The 19,001-nt window shown below is 39.4% G+C and overlaps 1 protein-coding gene and 1 pseudogene across 3 annotated transcripts in view; one reads left to right on the top strand and one right to left on the bottom strand.

The window, feature by feature from the left end:
• The window catches only part of LOC134751369 (uncharacterized), a 40,482-nt gene extending 21,769 nt beyond the window's left edge, over nt 1-18,713 (top strand). For 2 of the 3 annotated variants that reach the window (XM_063686712.1, XM_063686714.1), the window contains 10 exons: nt 415-468; nt 2,271-2,411; nt 6,959-7,039; nt 11,407-11,535; nt 12,062-12,119; nt 13,402-13,513; nt 13,966-14,051; nt 14,372-15,023; nt 15,401-16,340; nt 18,606-18,713. In XM_063686712.1, the coding sequence (XP_063542782.1) occupies nt 415-468; nt 2,271-2,411; nt 6,959-7,039; nt 11,407-11,535; nt 12,062-12,119; nt 13,402-13,513; nt 13,966-14,051; nt 14,372-15,023; nt 15,401-16,340; nt 18,606-18,685 (2,333 nt within the window). In that variant the 3' untranslated portion in view covers nt 18,686-18,713. The remainder of the gene's footprint in view (nt 1-414; nt 469-2,270; nt 2,412-6,958; nt 7,040-11,406; nt 11,536-12,061; nt 12,120-13,401; nt 13,514-13,965; nt 14,052-14,371; nt 15,024-15,400; nt 16,341-18,605) is intronic. The other variant, XM_063686713.1, reaches the window with a different exon arrangement.
• LOC134751588 (uncharacterized) lies at nt 10,174-11,208 on the bottom strand (annotated as a pseudogene).
• Nucleotides 18,714-19,001: the final 288 nt, after the last annotated feature.

Here is a 19,001-nt window from a genome sequence, read left to right as displayed (position 1 = left end):
TTTCCCCTCTCAGGGAGAAGACAACGCAACGCGAAGATTTGAATTCTCACTAAAACTCACTACGCTTGTTTCAATTTTGGACTGCTTCGCTTGCCGATAATCGTAATATATAATATCTTATAATACTTACGTAAAAAAAAACGTAACGTGGTAATAAATATGTCTCTAGATATACTTGTTGCTTCCATCAATGAGGCTTCCACCAACATAGAATAAAAAAACTCATTTATGGTATTTTCTATAAAAAGGGACCTTATTGTCGATGGCGCTTGCGCCATTATTAACGATGCTCCGATATAAATACAATGCCGCGCGATGCTGTTGGCGTAAGCGCCATCGACAATAAGGTCCCTTTTTATAGAAAATGCCCCATTTTAAGAAGAGCGCGCGTGACTAATTTTTTTTATTTTTCAGCTTTGTTTTTAGGGAACTTACCCACTAATACTGCTGATGCCGCTGCTCCATTAGGTAAGTGAATACCATTCTTCCGGTTTATTCCCACTTGTAGTTATCACCAACTTGTTACCATTGGAGACAAACCACTTTTTTCACCTGTCCCCATTGGTAACAACTAAGAAAAATATTTTTTAATACAGTTGCTCAAAAAATGCTACTTTACTTTACACGTTTAGCGTGCGGAAAGTTGGTATTCGCGAACTAGTGCTTTTTACTTTTCCAATTTACATATTTCATATTTTATTACTTACATCATCATTATAACACGTTTATTTTTTCATATTGAAGATTGATAAGTTCTTAATAAGTTGTCTGAATGGAACGGAATAGCTATGGAAGGTAGAGGTAGGAATAGCTGCCGAAACGACTGTCAAAGAAGAGGCGTTTTTTTCTTACTGCAAGCTAATAAGTTTCCAAAGGCAAAATTCGATATTGTTTTTATTTCTTACTTGTTGTTTTTCTTACTTTTTCGCAACTGTATTAAAAAACGTCGTTCGATACACGTGCGGAAATGTCATTCTTCACTCGTCCCGAGTCGGTATCTCGGTACTCGTGAAGTAATGACATACTTTCCGCACTAGCATCAAAATGTACTATTCCAGTGAGTTGTTGGTAACCAATAAAGGCAATAAACCATATTCAGTCCATATTTATAAACCGTAGATAGATTTGTTTGCAGTTGGTAAACTGGCCCTATGTCGATATACGGCAATGTTAAGTTTGTCCCTCATACAAGTATCATTTCAATAGCATAGTTTATGGGGGTTTTCAGAAAAAATGGTACCATTTACTTTTTTCGAAAAACTATCAACTTTTAGGTTATTTAGACTCAGAATCACGAGTTCTATTAAATGAGACAAAGTAAAAAAGTGTCCCCAGTTTTTTATACAAATTTTGGGTGTCAGTTTTGTAACGGTCCATACAAAATGTATGTGAAAATGCGTTACAAAACTGACATTTTTTGGGACATCTTTTTTATTTTTAAATTGGTATTTCTTGTGATTATGGTTGATGTAAAGTTGATGGTTCTCGAAAAAAAGTAAATGGTACACTTTTGAGTGAAAATGCCCTAATTTAATATGAACTTCAGTAAGGTCAATGTGGAGAAGACCGAAGAGCTCTTTTATCGCTTCTATAAACTCTTGCGTACCTAATTACCTACTCCACTTACAGTAGGTAGGTCGGTACTTATAGCAGAACTAGCGAAACTCGCCCTTTCTGACTGAGCCACAGAATAAGTAATAGTATTACCATAGTCCATACAGAACGGCCACGCACCGCCCCGCCCAGATTCGAATTACCTCGCCCCGCGACACCAGATTGACGACCTTTTGCCGACCGCTCAGTACTGTTTTCAAACAACTTACTCAAATAATGACTCGTGTTCAGACGTGCCGTTTACACATAGGAACGCAAGTGATTTTTGATGTATAGCGTGTCCGCCCGTGTGACTGAGCGAAGTGTTGCCTCCCTGTCACACTTACGTACGAATTTACAAGTGCGACAGAGAGGCAACACGTCCAACGTGGTTCGCGGTAGGCCCTCAGATAATTACGAGAGTCTACCCTATGACGGTCTTCCCAACAAAATTATAGTGTTTCAACCTTCTGGACGCCAATGACGGATATATCGGCACCGCAGGTCCAACGCCAAATACGGATTAATGCAACACAGACCACAGAGCACCAAAGACCTACGTGCATGTGCATAAAGTTCAATTTCAGTTTTGACACTTCGGTGACGTGGCGTCCGAATACAGCTTTTGTGTTTGACACGGCGTCGAAAAGGTTAATAAGCGTTTTCTTTGCCAACAGAGGTGCAATCTCCGGTGCAAGAGGATGAAGAGGACGAACCTGCATTTGAAGAGGACAACCAGACGGAGAGTGATTCGAGATTGCCAAACGACGAAGTCATGATAGATTACATAATTGAGCACTCGGACTCGCCTGGACGTGGTATGTAAACATATTTCTATTTCCAATAACTATTCAATTTAATATTTAAAAATAAATATGTGCTGTTTTCAACGAAAAGGGTACTTATTGTCGCTTGTCAGTAAGGCGCTATGTCCATATAGCTTCAATTAGAAATCAACCTTATCGACAAGCGACAATGTGGTACCTTTTGGTTGAAAACGTCACATATATAGAGTAGATATGCAAACAATAGTTATTTGTTATACAAGGGTGCAAAGTTGTATTTTACCCGCGAGTGTGGAATTGAAACACGAGCAAGCGAAAAAATTCTATAGTTGATCCACGAGCGAAGCAAGTGGTTCTAAAATAGAATCTTGAGCGTAGCGAGTATTTCAACACACGAGAAGTAGAAATACATTTGCACTCCTGTGTAACACAAAACTTTTCACCTCACTATAGCGAGGAAAGTGCATTATGCTAAAAAAACAGCTCATAAAAAAATAAGTTTTTATTTGTACACATTATAATCGTCATCAGGTTAATTATAATCATCATCAATAAAAGTAAATTTTTTGTTGACAGTTCTGACGATGCGTTTTGAAATTGCATCGACTCAACTTGTGCGTAACGTAATGTTTCTTATGTAACCTATTTTAACCACGCTCTGCTACCATGTTGGAGGAAAACCACTTGAATTAGGTAAAAGTGTGTTTATTCCGTGAATGACATATTTGGAGTGTTAGGAACAGTCAAAGTATTCAAAGTTACGTTGCTATACAAACAAATACAAACAACCAGTCAATGCGTAATCTATGATATAGAACATGTAGTTTACATAGGTTCCAACAATTTTAAGGTTTATGACTTAAAATCTTTAAGAAAAGCTAAATTTGGTATTTTTTATTAAATTCTCAAACCATTCATTTAAGGTGGTTCGACTAGGTTACCCAAAGCTTAAACCCCGCTAGATGGCGTCACTTTCGCAAATTTTCAGGTTTTATTTTTTTGTGGAATAGTGTTGGTATCTGTATACTTAAAAGTATGTTTAGCGCACTCTTTACATAAATATTGAACTATTATAATAAACATTGAATACTTCATTAGTGCAAAAAACACTTTTAAAGTCGACAGAGTGTTTCTGTCATGCTATTTCCTACTATTACTCACACATGCAAACAGTGTTTCCGTGATGCTTGTAGTAGACAATTTCATGCAGTGTAAGTATGCTGCAATGGCGTTGCGGTATGTTCGTGGAAATACGTGCAAAAGGATTCGGGTTCGAGACTGGTACGACAGGGGTACTTTTTTTTGTCCTTTTTGTGTTATCTTATGTTTCTTATACCTTTTATTCTTCGAATTCTTGTCCGATTCCGATATAACCGAAATATATTTCAGTGATATCGGAAACGGCTCTAACGATTTCGATGAAATTTGCTGTAAGGGGTTCGATCTAGCTAGGTCTTATCTCTGGGAAAACGAGCATTTTTGAGTTTTTACTTATGTTTTCTTTTTCTTTCTTTCTTTCTTTCTCTTTCTTTATAACGTTTTATAAAAACAATACACTCCTTTTTTGGGCAGTCGTGTAAAAATATGTGACGTTTTGAACTAAAAGGTACCACATTGTCGGTTGTCGATTAGGTTGATTTCATTTTGAAGCTTTATGGAAATATGACAACAATAAGTAGGTACCCGTTTGGTTGAAAACGCCACATATATTGAAAACCTGACTTTCACAAATCTCACCTTTTTGGGTTCTTCCAACTCAGAAAGGATGGAGAATACTGACGATTCTTAGTAGCACTAGCCCAAGGAAGTCCAGGTTTGTAAGTGTTAGGTATCAGTTTTTTTTAAAGGGCTAAATATAGTTTTACAAGTAAAGCAATCCCTTACTGCCCAGCCTCTATAGTATTTTTCAAACTGGAAGGGTACGATGATAGATTTCATCTCCATACAATTTATAACCTAATAATGCCAAATGTTGCAAAATTATATTGAATTGAGATCTATCATCGTACCCTTGCAGTTTGAAATAGTTATTTACGATACAAGTGCGGAAAAGAGAAAATTCAAAACGAGTGGCGACAGATTAAAACACGACCGCAGAGAGTGTTTTAAATCGACACGAGTTGCGAATTACCTATTCGCACGTGTATCGTACAACGTTTTACAGTACATATGGCCCTTTAAACTTTCGACATATGCATGAAAAGTGCTCTTTACGCACTAGGGCACTACTAGTACTACTAGTTGCACCATATGTACTGTAAAATACTTTTTAGTACATATGGTGCTACATATACGTTACCGCCCTAGTGCGGTAATTAGTACAATACGTGCATATGTCGAAAATGTAAAGGGCCATAATTATGTACTGTAAAACGTTGTACAATACACGTGCGAAAAGGTAATTCGCAACTCGTGTCGATTAAAACACTTCCTTCGGTCGTGTTTCAATTTATCGCCACTCGTTGCCAATTTCCTACTTTTCGCACTTGTATCGTAATGTACTAATAATAAAGTAGTAATTGTAAAATAAAATTAAAACTTTTTTTAATATATTTTTTTTGGATTCAAGTAGGTACAGTGAGTAACAACATAATTCCCCTTCTAATTATAACTATTATAGAAAACGGGATATTTATCATGTTTATTTATATTATTTATTTCTCGATATTTTGGCCGGTCTTGCAAGACCAGTCGTTGTGGAGATCCCTGGGGAGGCCTATGTCCAGCAGTGGATGTCTTGTTGGTGTAGATGGATTCACACAACAAATGAAATAACATTTTTTCATATATGTTATCCGTAGTTGTCCCTGTACCTGAAAGAAAAATAATATCATGATAGCACAAAATCTCTAATGTTATAGGAAGAAAGATGATGCAACAATATGGATTCTAATAAAGTTATCATTTACTTACCTAGTAATAACTGTGTTTTTCATTCATAGACAAAATTCCATAATTTTCATCCCCAGGAAATGTTTTATTTTACTTTATTGCAGTGAGGATGTCCTGATTTTTTCTGGCTAATGAAGGAAAACATTTTATTTCCAAGAATGCCTCTTCATTTTGCACAATACCTAAAAAAAACCTAGAGTTAGTGACACATTGACTATTCGGCAACCAAAACAGTAATAATTACATTACCTATATATAGGTATTGTTCACTGCTTATATCTACCATTACGGAAGAAGTGAGAATTATTTTCTAAAAAGATCGGCACGAGAAAATTACAATGTACAATGAAGGAATGAAACTGTACCTACCTTACGAAACTTCACCATCATGAATTCCGCTTCAATTGAGTCTGAATTTTTCTGGATTTTCGCGGACCAGAACACCGATGATTTTTGTAACTTGATTTAGACGTTGCTATCATTTTCAATTTATACAAACATATTGACACAATAAACATGACCCTATGTGTCAGTGTCAACACTGTCAAATAAAAATGCACTAAACATGACGGCACTGCAAATCCTGCCAGGTCGGCCAGGCAACGTCGCCAATGTCATAGAGCGGCAACGCCGCACGCAACGTATTTGTACACGACATTTGTGACACACACATACGTAAAATTGATGAAAAAATTACGTTGATTTATGTATGATTTCTGTATGAAACAAAGTTTTTCTATTAATTTAGCGCAAACGAATATTCGAAAGTAGATAAATGAGCAAATATTTGTGTAGTAATAGTGTGTAGTGCCTTAATTAAAGCAGATTGAATTTTGTATGAAAATCGAACCACCTTAATGATAATTAATATCGAATGAACCATTATTATGAGCGTTTACGTTTTGTTATCTGCAGGCATCGTAAACTGCGAGCGAAATCCATTGAAGTGCTAGGGTTGTTACTTAGTCAAGTCAAAGTAAGTCATTTCAATGGATTTCGCTCGCAGCTTACGATGCCTGGTTATCTGTCAAAAGCGCTACTTAAAAATAGTGGATAAAATGCGTTTTTACCCGCTTGTTTTAAAGGATAAAAGACGGCTTTCCGAGCTAGTGAGGGGAGAAATCCATTTAATCCATTTTACGCCAAAATGCCTTACATCATTTTGGGAAAGAGCTAACGCTCTTCAAACTGCTGGATCAATTTCTACATAATAAAACATAGCTAAGAAAACTAGCTTTGACGTAAAAAAACCGCATCGAAATCGGCCCCTCCGTTGGAGAACTACGAGTAAATCCAATACGGGCAGTAAATTAAACCAGATATATATTTAACCCTGTATTCATTGAGAAGTTTTTTTAAGTTACACTTAATTATGAATTATGACCCCGTAATTATTTTTTAAAACTATACCGAACGAGATACGAACTTTTTATAGTAAATGTCAACAAGCGTTAACATTTACTTTAAAACGCTCGCATCTCGTATAACTAGTGTGTTTCTTGTTGCTTTACAAGCATTGCGGGCCGAATTAATTGTCATTGTATTTCTAAACAAAATGTATCTCCATATACTTCTTAGGTCCTATACTAACCACACCGTTTAAATATTCGCCCGTATTGAATTTACATACTGTATAAAAATAATTGGTTGATGCCTTGGTATTTTTGATGAACAATACTTTTTTGCAGATATTTTCGACACTATTGAACCTGAAGATCCAAAGAAGGCAACAGTTTTCTCGTGGGAGAAAACGGACTTATTAGAAGCAGGTAAAGTAACATTACATCAATGAGGATATAATAAGATAGAGCGGTACTGTCATAGTAAATTTTGTAACCACTGTAAATTCACTGCCATCTATCGACATACTTTAAAACTAAAAATGAAGATTTAAAAAAATACGTTAAATAGATTTAAATATGGATAAATTATTTTTTTATTTGCATTAATTATTTTTATATCATTTTGACCCATGTTCTTTCACTGGTATGCGTTAAAATTATAAATAACAAACGAAACAGTCAACGCCCTCTATACGAGTGTAGGCCAAAACTAGTGGCGCCATCTGATCGAGAGTCAAATTTTCGTGATTTTCGAGGCACGTTTTTTCCTTAGACTGTATCCATCTATTACGGAGTTATATCTATCTTTGATTACATTATAGTTGTTTGTGCAACAAGAAAGGAAAGTTGGTTTTTCTTGCGAGTGTTTATTTTGAGTCCCGAGAAAGCGAAAGATTCTAAGGTAGAATCTTGAGCGTAGCGAGGGACTCAAAAACACGAGATGTAAAATAACTTTGCTCTCGTGTTGCACACATAATTTTTCACCTCAGTAGTGAGAACATATTATAGGTTAAAATGTATTTCGAATTACAGAGAATAAACAGAAAAAAAAGTATTATAATATGTACGATACGATAAGATACGATACGATACGAGACGAGACGAGACGAGACGAGACGAGACGAGACGAGACGGGACCGGACCGGACCGGACCGGACCGTACCGTACCGTAGTATGAAGTTCATGGCCTTCACTAAATTAAAAAGCTACATTGTTTCACTCCCTGGAGTGAGGAAAGTCGCACTTTCCTCACTCCAGGGAGTGACGAAAGTAGGCTTGTTCGAGCTGCTGAGGTGAAAAATAATTTTCAAAATTACTCCGCCTTCGAAGTTACCGCAATGCACCTTATAAGTTTACAATTTGCAGATGTAATAATTTAAATGTTGATATATTTTTTCCTTTTTTATTGTGGAACGTACGTAAAGGAAAAAATAAATTAACATTTAAGTTGATAACAACGCCATCTCTCGCGCCGGCTTAACACAACCATGTTGTGTGGTGGGGAGGTAGGTCATGCGCTAACGCATGTCCTCAGAGGTGGTCAAGGTTGTGAACCTTAATATACAGATGTCGCTAGTGACGTGGTTACAGTTGCAATGGAGTCCCACGTTGACCAGAGTTGATCTGATCATCGTTGATTTTTTCACTGTGATTGACATATGTGTATATACAATTTATAGATGTAATAATTCTTTTCCATCGATTTTCACGGAAACCTATGAACGTATCAGTACAAAAAGTACCAAGTCAGTCTCGGTACAAAAAGTACTGAGGTTCCTTATCTTCCGGGTATATAAATGTATGCGTAACGTGAAAATAGCCATGTCAGATAGTCAGTCCATACATTGTGTATGACCATTGGCAGACTATTTTCGACAGAGGGGAACGCCTGTTAATGGCTACTCCGTTTGGTTATATCCTCCTAGGTTCAGGGATTCAAGCCAGTTCAAGCGTGAAGAGGCAACAGATAGAATAGGGATGTTGACATGAGGAGGCAGGGCTAGAAGTTACTCCCTAGCCCCCCCCCCCCCAGAGAAGGGCCCGCTGCATGTGGTAGTGGCGGGCGGCGCCGGCGCGGTCACGGTTGCGTACTTAAGAGAACCCGTGGCCACGCCCCATTGGCGGCGCGCAGGCATACCGTTGGTTGTAAAGCATTCTTCCAACGAAAAAAAAAAAAAAGGGATGTTGACATTAACTGAATAAAAAATATTTTTAATTATAGTTGGTCAAACCAAATTGTCAGTACAACAAAAAGAACAAGAAAAACTATACTCATCCTTTTCTTTTGAGTGCTAGTACTAGTGTAAGACAAAGATAGTATGATTCTCTCTGTCTATGTTTAAAATGAATCCTTTGAGAAATGATAGTTTAGTGTTTAAATTTCGCGTCTAAACGCTCCAAGCTGTGACGTGACCTTGATGACGTAAAGCGCCCTCCACACTCCGCGAAGCCGCGAACGCGAGTGTGGAGTCGAGTTCGCAGATCTGCTACTGCGAAATCCACGCGATGCCACACTTGCGTTCCGTTCGAGGCTTCGCGCCGCGATTCCCCCACGAGTGTGGAGGGACCTTAATTGGCGAATTCATGTTATTCATGGTAGGTCTGTAGTCAGTGGCGTCAGTTCACTCAGTTCTGTCAAACTGTCAGTCATAGGCATAGGCGTAAGCTGTATTATTTATTATTTTAATTTCTACGATAAGTTCACAAGTTAAAATGATGATTAACAAGTTTTATAAGTGTTGTGCAGTGCCTATGTGTAAAAGCACAACAATCAAAACACCAGAGAAGTTATTCGTATTCGTACCAAAAAAAAAACCAATAAGGACACAATGGTTAACATTAGCAAGGAGAGATCCTGCATCTTTAAATGATACTAGTAACAGTTATTACTGTGAAGACCATTTCGATGTAAGTAGCAACTACAAATTTAATATAACATTTGTGAATACGAGTCTTTAAGCTTATGTACACTTCATTTACATAAATATTATATGTTACTTAATTTCAATATCAACACAATTTTAGCTTTCATTTGACATGGAAAACTACTTGGAATTTACAATGGGTTACTCATCTCAAATGAGGATGAGACCTGGTTGTGTACCAACAAAATTTGATTGTCAACCCAACAGAGATAATATCTCTTCTGATTTTTCTCTACAAACCCCTGCAAAGAGGCGAAGATTAGATGCTTTGGTTGAAGAATGTAAAACGGAACTAGATCAAAATATAGTCGAAATAGAGAAACCTCAAAATAGTGAAAATATATGCGGTCCGAGTACAAGTTCAGGTATGTGACAAGTTAACGTTTTAACCTTTTGACCGCCACAGACCAGTGGCGGATTTACAGTGTCTGCCGCCCTAGGTCCCAGGCCCTGTAGCAAGTACTAGCCGCTCCATCATATAGGTAGACTACCGAGTGCCGCCCCTAATATCTCACCACTCTAGGCCCGGGCCTTACTTGGCCTTAGGGTTAATCCGCCACTGCAACAGAATCTAATAACATATTGATATATTGTTCATCAAACTCAACTGTATGACTCAGGAAAAAATATCTGTGCTCATCACACAAATAAATGTCCTTACCAGTATTCGAACCCGGGACCATCGTCTTCATGTATATGCGATTTGCAAACATTTGTATTTGCATTTGTGCATAGCATTTATTAGAAGCTAAATGGGCATTTTATCTCCACCAAAAATTGCTGCTGGCCTATTCCATCAGCAGATGCGGCTATCATTGGGTGTTCTTTGCTGATAAAAAGACCACATTTGTCTATTTTCTTCTTAAGTGTCTTTTTTCTAATACCTTTGGTTCCAAAATTCTGCCTCTTTTTATTGCCGGCGTGTCTGGAACTTTGCCTCTTCAATCAATGATACTAGTGCACTATCTGTCACTTGATAATTTCATATGCTTTTGATGCAGTTAAGCAAGCAAATTTAAGCTTATGCCACAAATTTGACAAATTGCTCCCAGACTGATCTCTAGTTTGCTTCTCTATTTTATTCAAGGTTTTAGTTTTAAAAGGGTCTTATTTCGGTAACAAAATCTTCAGCAGTGCTTTCTCTGTATTTCAGAACTAACTGATACAAAGACATGTCTTCTAACGGTGGTGTGTTCGTGTGTTTCAAGTACTTAAGTAGTCCACAATTAGTGATTTTTTTAGCTGTAGCCTGTTCCACTATCTTATTAAAAACACCTTCATCTGAGAATGTTGAAGATGCAGGTATTTTTGAGTATTTTTAAATAGTTATTTACGATAAAAGTGCGGAAAAGAGGAAATTCGAAACGAGTGGCGATAAATTTAAATACGAGTTCACGTGTATCGTACAACGTTTTACAGTACATATGGCCCTTTAAACTTTCGACATATGCACGAAAAGTGCTCTTTTACGCACTAGTGCGAGAAAGTAGCACCATATGTACTGTAAATGTTATTTTCAGCATTCTAATATTCCCTACTATGGTAAAAACATAACATTTTATATATTCGCGATTAATGTCAACATCCCTATTCCTGTCGCATTTATTACTTATATAAGTATGGATTTATAGACCTTTTAAACCTTCAAGAAAAGAGCGTACCTACTCCCATCTTAAAGGCCGTACTTTCAACCCTCCGGTGTTGCCGATTCGTCTGCTCGTTTGCCTCCTGTTGAAAGAAAGAATCAGGCGGACTTCGCGGAAATATGTGGCGTTCCATGCTTCAAGAGTCCTTATGCTCCATGTGCCTAAGGACCTTTTTCTGATGGAATGCAACATATTGCTTTCTTAAACCGCAAAATAATTTCAGATGATGCTGAAGGCGAGTCAGAGCTGGTGCCCGAGACGAAGATACCCGAAGACCTCCCGACGCTGTCCTTATTCTGCGACGAACCTCATAAACCACCTGACGAAATAGCGCCCAGTAAACCAGAAGCAGGTCAGTGAGTGAGTTAAATGGGGTTGGCACTTGGCAACTGTGGGAGGTTTGCGTGAATGGCGCAAGCATAGGTTTTGCCTGTTTCTAGTTTTAAGAGGAAAGGGGACGGCCGCTTCTCCATACAAACGTAGTCCCCATTTTTTAGCCTGAGCTGCGCGAGACTTGTACCTTATACATACTTACTGTACCTTTAAAAGGTTTTTGACAAGTTTTCAGAGATAATAAAATATGACATTGATGCATCAAGGCGGTTTGTTCTGCCTCATTATCGCTCGAATATGCAAGAGTGACAGAGATGTTACACAGCGAAATTTCGGTTTTCATGTTTCGCGATAGAGCCTCAGATTGTAGTAGTGGCGCCCCCTACGCAGTTTCGCGTATTATATGGCGTGTAAAGTCGAGACATTGCGCCCTGGAGAAAGTGGTTTACACGTCGACATGTAGCCTTGCGATTTTTTTTTATTATTTACACATTTTACTTTGAGATATGTATCAGAGTTCTTATTTGTGATTTTCTTTGTTGCAGCAGTTGTTCCCAAAGATGTCGTGTACAGGTGTGTGGATTGTGCAGTGGTCGTTGATGGGTGAGTAGTAATGCTGATCCACGTAGAAAGGGTGTATTCCCATTTGTCCCCGCCCAACGTGACCGCCGTCATACATGAGGCGGGGACAGGTGGGAATGATTCATATAAATGCACCTATACCCACCTGTGCCCGGCGAGGACAAATGGGAATACACCTATAACTTGGGGAGACTATTTCGAAAATCATTTTTTTGTTTGAAAGAGTATTATGCTTTAATAACAAAACTTCCGTGAGACACAGACATATTAAATATATTAATAACGGGTCACTCACGTACTCGGGTACTCAGAGCTGCGGCCCGCAGTCTGCGCCGGTCCGTCACCGTCACAAGCTCCTGATTACGCTCCTCGGTACGGAGTGAAACATGTCGAGCGTTTTCGACTTAAAACACGTGAGTGACCCGTTATTAATATATTTAGTATTATGCTTTCTAGATAGTCCGATTGTCATTCATGAAGTCAGAATCTGATGACGGAATCTTGAAGATGTCAAAAGAACCTCAAATATTATAGGCATTATATTACCCATAGTGATTACACTACCAGTAGCGGCACTAATTTTTACGGTGTATTCCCATTTGTCCCCGCCCAACGTGACCGCTGCCGTACATGAGGCGGGGACAAATGGGAATACACAATTTTCACGAAAACGACTGCTTTTTGACCTTGAGGGGAAACTAGACTAGGCCTTATTGGGACTAGCCAGGTTTTCTTTCCTCACAATGTTGTCCTTCATTGCAAAGCTGTTGGTAAATATCAAATGATATTTTGTTTGTACCTAAGTATATCACAACATTTTTGTAACGTATTTAGAACTTTTTGGAAATAAATCATATTATTTTACCAAATATTTTAATGTGTTTTAAGTAGTCACACTACTATAATATAAATTATAAACTGAATAGATAGATGTCATATACTAAAGAACAAGTGACTAAGCCCTCCAGTGGCGGGCCGGTTTTAACCGGCGTGTTCAGCTATCGCGCCTAACGCTAGGCCACCCCATCACGACGGCAGCCGTCCCAATTTCTTTACTAAATGCCATCTCAGAAAAGACTAGGCTATTGCTCAAAGGTTGACTGGAAGAGATTATAGGGATAAGTTCGCCTTTGTACATGTATATATTTTTATTTTTTATTGTGTTTGTAATCTGTCTTATGTACAATAAAGTGTTTACATACATACACACTAGTCAAGTTTGACCAACTCTGAAGGGTCATTTACTTTTTCTTTAGTATATGACATCCATTTCAGTTTATAGTTCTGTATTTGTTATGTGTAGGTTCACGTTCTGGTGCGTGCAGTGCTTATGCGGCGTACTGTGCGGCGCGTGCGCAGCGATGTCACCACACAACATGCATTACGTGCTGCGCGCTCCAAAGGGCGCCACACTTGTAAGTATCATCATGTTTCTCGCGTTATACCGGCTTTTGGTGTATTCCCATTTGTTCCCGCCGCCATACATGAGGTGGGGACAATTGGGAATGATTCGTATGAATGCACCTATTCCCAACTGCGCACGGCGATGACAAATGGGAATACACCTCTTATGTCGACTTTTTGCCACTGCTCATGGGAGCCTGGCGTCCGCTAGGCAACTAGTCCCAAGAATTGGCGTAGCCACAATTTTTACGAAAGCGACTGCCATCTTTTAAGTAAACATATTTAAAATATTTTAGTTTTATCTCCATCATATTCCCATTGGTTCTTGCCGCCATACAACATGAATTACCTCATGTATTCCTATCAGGGAATGATTCATATTATATCATACTCCCACCTGTGCCCGGCGGGGACAAATGGGAATGCACCGTCTCCCGGACTTACCTTTTTTTTTTTTCACCAGAGTCAAACGCAGCCTGTGTTATTAGTCATACGAGAACAGTTGCAGAAAGAAAACTTACTAACTCTGTATGGAACTGATATTGATGGGTATGTTTTTCAACATTTTTTTACGAAAAAAGACAATTAGGTTTTACTATTTAACCTACTGCTCGTCAGCTGTGGACTGGTAAGATTGTTTGCCGATTTTTGTTATCTTGAGTAAATGTTAAATCATTGTATGTATGTTAGTCTGTGAGGTCCTTCTTCTTGACAGACAACAAAGGCCCATGCCTTTATTGTCTGTCAGATAAATGATTTTTGATTTGATAAACTAGTTTTCGAGTCTAAAACTGAAGCGCTATACAGCCAATCTTACATTATAGCAGATATAGCAAGGTGGCGTTTAAATAAATTGATTATATTTGCAGTGTGAAAGTGGAAGTGAAACTGGAGCCGGAGGAGCCTTTATCTCCGCCCGCGCCCACGCCGCCGCCCGGCGCGGAAGACCCGCTCGCCTTAGAGCCGCATTCCGACCCCGAGGAACCTCAAATCGAGCCCATGGAGCCCCACTCCGAGGCTGTGCAGTTTGATATGAAGCTCGAATCCGAGAACATTAAGTCCAATTCTGAGGCCGTGCACTCTGTCGAAGGCGTAGAGCCCCAACCCGCAGCCATACAATTATTTCTCGAGGGCGCAGATCCAGACTCCGAGGCTTTGCAATATTATCTGGAGCCTCAACCCAAAAATGTTGAGTCCCGCTTTGAGGCCGTGCAGTTCTCTGTCGAAGGCGTAGAGACCCAATCCGAGGCCGTGCAATTTTATGTGGAGGGCGCAGGGCCTCAACCCGAGGAGCCCCAAACCGCAGCCGTACAAATCTCTCTCGAGGGTGTTGAGCCCCAATCTGAAGCCGTGCGATTTTATCTTGATGGCGTAGAGCCTCATCCCGAGGCCGTGCAGTTTTACCTCGAGGCCGTGGAGCGAGGCACTGATGCCGTATTGCTTCAAGTCGAGAGCACAGCGGCAGGCCCTGAGGTGGAGCTTCATCATGAGGCGCTCCGACTCGAAGCCAAAGCCGAAAAGGTACGCTTACCACTGGCAACACATTACGTATGGTGCCTGCAATGTGGCCACATCCCAATTTTTTATTATTTTTGAGATAAGACCTTGAATTTTTAAAAATAAGAAAAGCATCTAATAAAATTGAGATGCTGGCCGCATTGCAGGCACCATACGATTAAAGGAGGGACTGGAGGGAGCGAAAGATGTGACATACGCATTGCACGAGTTCTAGTCGCGACAGTTATTATATTAAATGACGGATGTTTGTTGCTCACAATTTACATTTTCCCCCTCAATTTCAAAATAGAATCGTTCAATGAATTTGGATTTTGCACTATTTTTCAAGTTTTTAGTTCAAAAAGAAATTAACCTAGTTTTTTTTTATGTCATTTTTACAGTGTGTCAACAGGGAAACGGTCGATCATCACCATCCTTTCAAGCGTCCTCGGCTCATGAAAATCCAACCAAAAAAATTATACCCCACAACCAGCCCAAAAGTTAGCGATGTCCAACAACAAACCCTTAAAAGAATCCCACCGACAATAAAATCACAAACTGTAATAAGACTTCCGAATACCATACCTAGCGATCGCACAGGATCGCAAATTCATCCAAAAGTCCAACTTAGCGATCTCATAAAGTCGAAAACTTTCTCAAAGTCTTCACCCACCGAGCTTTTGGTGCCACAAAATGTCCATAAAGTACCTAATATTCTCAGAAGACCAAAAACAAATAAAGTCGAACTCAGAAAATCAACTCTCCTAAAGCAAGATAAGGTCCAAAACATTGCCAAAGGTTCACCTCTTATAAGGACCCAACAAATCAATCCTAGAGGGTCACCACTCCAAGCACCTCAAAATGTTGGTTTTTCTGAACTAAAAGTTACTTCAGGATCCCGACGCTACGAAACTGTGATCATAAATTCAGACGATGAAGATGTAGAGTTTTTGGATGAAGAATTATTGGACAGGGACGATAGTGAAAACGAAGTAGATAGTAGATTACATAAAGAGAATCAGGATGACAATAGAATAGGTGAAGAATTAGTTGGAGATATAGAAAGTGAATTAGGGAACAATGATTTGGACGATAGATTAGATAAAGAAGAGAAGATAGATGATGAAGAATCAGATAAAAATTCTAGTGAAGATAAAGAAAGTGAAATAGACGACGACGATTTAGATGAAGATTATAAAATTGATAAACAAGACCGAATAGACGAAGATTTCACAGATGAGACAGATGGTTCTGAGAAAGATGTTGGCAGGAGAACAAGACACGCAACAAATACGACTGTGGGAAGTCGAAGAAAAATGGTTCGAACGCGAACATCAGAAGGTAAGTCTTGTTGAGCCTATATTTAGTTGTTTTAAACCCCCTACGCAAAAAGAGGGGTGTTATAAGTTCGACGCCAATGTGTCTGTGGCATCGTAACTCTTATGGCTCCTCTACACTGTCGGCGATGATAGACGATGACTGGCGTACGATAGTGTAGAGGGCATACTCTGCAGTCCCCGCCAGTCATCGTCTATCATCACCTGCGACCCGTGAGTTGTCGGTTTTTTGGACACGCATCAAAGGGAATCGCCGGGTGGTTGCGTTGTACAGGCGATCATGTGGATGCGCACGATGATTTTGCCGATGATAGACGATGATACCAACGTTCATCGCCGATAGTGTAGACTTGTAGAGGAGGCATTAGGCGCATGGCACACTGCCGATCATGAATCTAGTATAACTGGATCGGTCATGAGGAGTGGGGGAAAATGACCGAACGGGATAGTCTTATGTATCTTTCAGTAGGAGTAGCAGAGAAAGCGCTGTTATTGTTTGTCCTTGTCATAGTTTCACTTTTCCACCGCTGCCACAACCGAGGTTGTGGCAAACAAATAAGTACGTGACATGTCATGTTTGTTCGTTGCTTGTTTAATTATCGTTGTTTTGTATGAAATTATGCTTTCTCTTATAAAATATAGTGATGGTTAGCGTTTTGAATGCTTGAACTTTGATAAAATACTGGTGAATTGTTCTGTAATCGGCTGTAATAGCCGCTCTGAGCAAAAATATGAGATCATAACCTTTCACACGTAAGTACGGTATTTTACACCTTCATCTTAACGCAATATGTGAGAATAACATCGTAAAATTACGTTACACTCAAAGCAATGTAGAATCAAACGATTTCAATAAAAATATCACAATTATTTACGCAAATTAACAAAACATTATTTGTAAAATGATCCGCCCAAATTACGTAGGTAGGTAGGAGTCTGAGGTCAGCCATTTTTAAACTTCTTCTTAATTTAGCTGCATAACAATCATGTTAGGGATACCAGATGAAAATATCATAATTTTATGGGTAATTTTGACCTCTGAAGTTTTTTCGTACTTCTAATTCCAAAAAATAAATAAACAAATGTTGTGAAGATTAAATGTGGCGTACATTAATTGGTGTGATTGCGATTTGTGATTTCTTTAAATTAAAACCCATAATACATTTTATTTTACGTTTTATTTACTAAACATGTTTAGTTTTGTACCACCTGCGCGAATTATAGGAGGTATTTCATTGTTTATACGCCTAAAAAGAACGGCCCATTGACATTTTATTTAACAATTTTTTAATACCGTCAAACAAGCTAACTTTGCCTCCAGGGTAATCGCCCCAACGTGATATCAAATATTGGGGTAATTTTTACCAATATGGTATCCCCACGTTTATGACGTCATCTATGTCTATCCCTTACGGGCGCACGCGTATAGCTGGTCTATGTAATGCTAGGTCTATGCTGCCGATCGATCCGATTCGTAATTCATTCTGCGGGATGTCGCTGTAATACACGCATAGCGTTGCCTCGCTCAAACATCGGAGCGACGTGCGAATCGGATGCAGTGTGCCATGCGCCTCGAACGGACGGGTCGATTTCGATGTGGTTTTTTCACGTGAAATCGTGCAGCAAGAAGCCCCTTGGCCTACAAAGTGCCCATAGCCTACCGAACCTAAAGTACATTGTTGCCAAGGGATTGAAAGAAAGGCATTTTCTGATGAGGTACCTAGATGCCGGGCCGATGGCAAAAGGTCCGAGGCAGAAAAATGCCTGTTTCCACCGAGGTATACATAGTGCTTTTCTCAAACATGTAAGGAAATACTGAAATACATAATAATTATATTTAGCTAATGTGGCATACGTTCGTACTTAGTACACGTTCGTTCCGCGTAGTTGCGGCGCTGTCTCGCAGCGGACAGAAATGGAATTTGTATTACGAATTTCATTTTTGCCCGCACCGGGCGCGCGGGGCCCGTGCGTTGTCGTCGCTGGGATAAAAATTAGACACCGCGTTTTCGATTTACGAACAAATTGCGACCATTTCCGAGCATGTTTGAGAAAATAATATTTCGTAGCATGCTTGAGAAAAAAGAAAAATACTACTAAAGAAAGGACGAACAATTTCGTACTTTGACCTGCCTGTTACTATCTCTATCGCACACGCACAATTTTATTGCCAATGATGCGGCGGTCAATGCCACTGCGAGCGGGACAGCACGCGTGTGCGATAGAGATAGGAAATGACGGGTTTAATAAAATCTATTGTTTGTTCCAGCCGTGGTGCAGCTGCAGCGCCTTACCTCATTAGACATAAGAAACTGGACGGATCGCAGTAAACCGCGAAGAAAAGACTGAAATAAACGTAAACTGAAGTAAACATTTTACCTTTTTTTTGTATTTTACCCTTAACCTTTTGGACGCCAAGAGCCACTAAATAGGTCGTGCTGTCGTGCCTGCCACGCCAGCGGCCACTAAAGTGGTCATGGCGGACGTTGTCAAAGCGTCCTGCTGACAGATGGTTTATATTCGTTATTCACTATTCTAGACCAATGTCTCGCCAATGCGTGTAGGCCACGTCTTGACGCTTGAGGAAAAGCGTTCCAAAGGTTAAGAGCGTTTTCACATCGTCCGATCCGATATCGGATGTAGGATCCTAAATCCGCGTAGTCAG

Source organism: Cydia strobilella, chromosome 22 (assembly GCF_947568885.1).
Source record: "Cydia strobilella chromosome 22, ilCydStro3.1, whole genome shotgun sequence".
NCBI classification, from domain to species: Eukaryota; Metazoa; Arthropoda; class Insecta; order Lepidoptera; family Tortricidae; genus Cydia; species Cydia strobilella.
The sequence above is the reverse complement of the archived record's forward strand: the minus strand, read 5'-3'. Positions and strand labels throughout refer to the sequence as shown.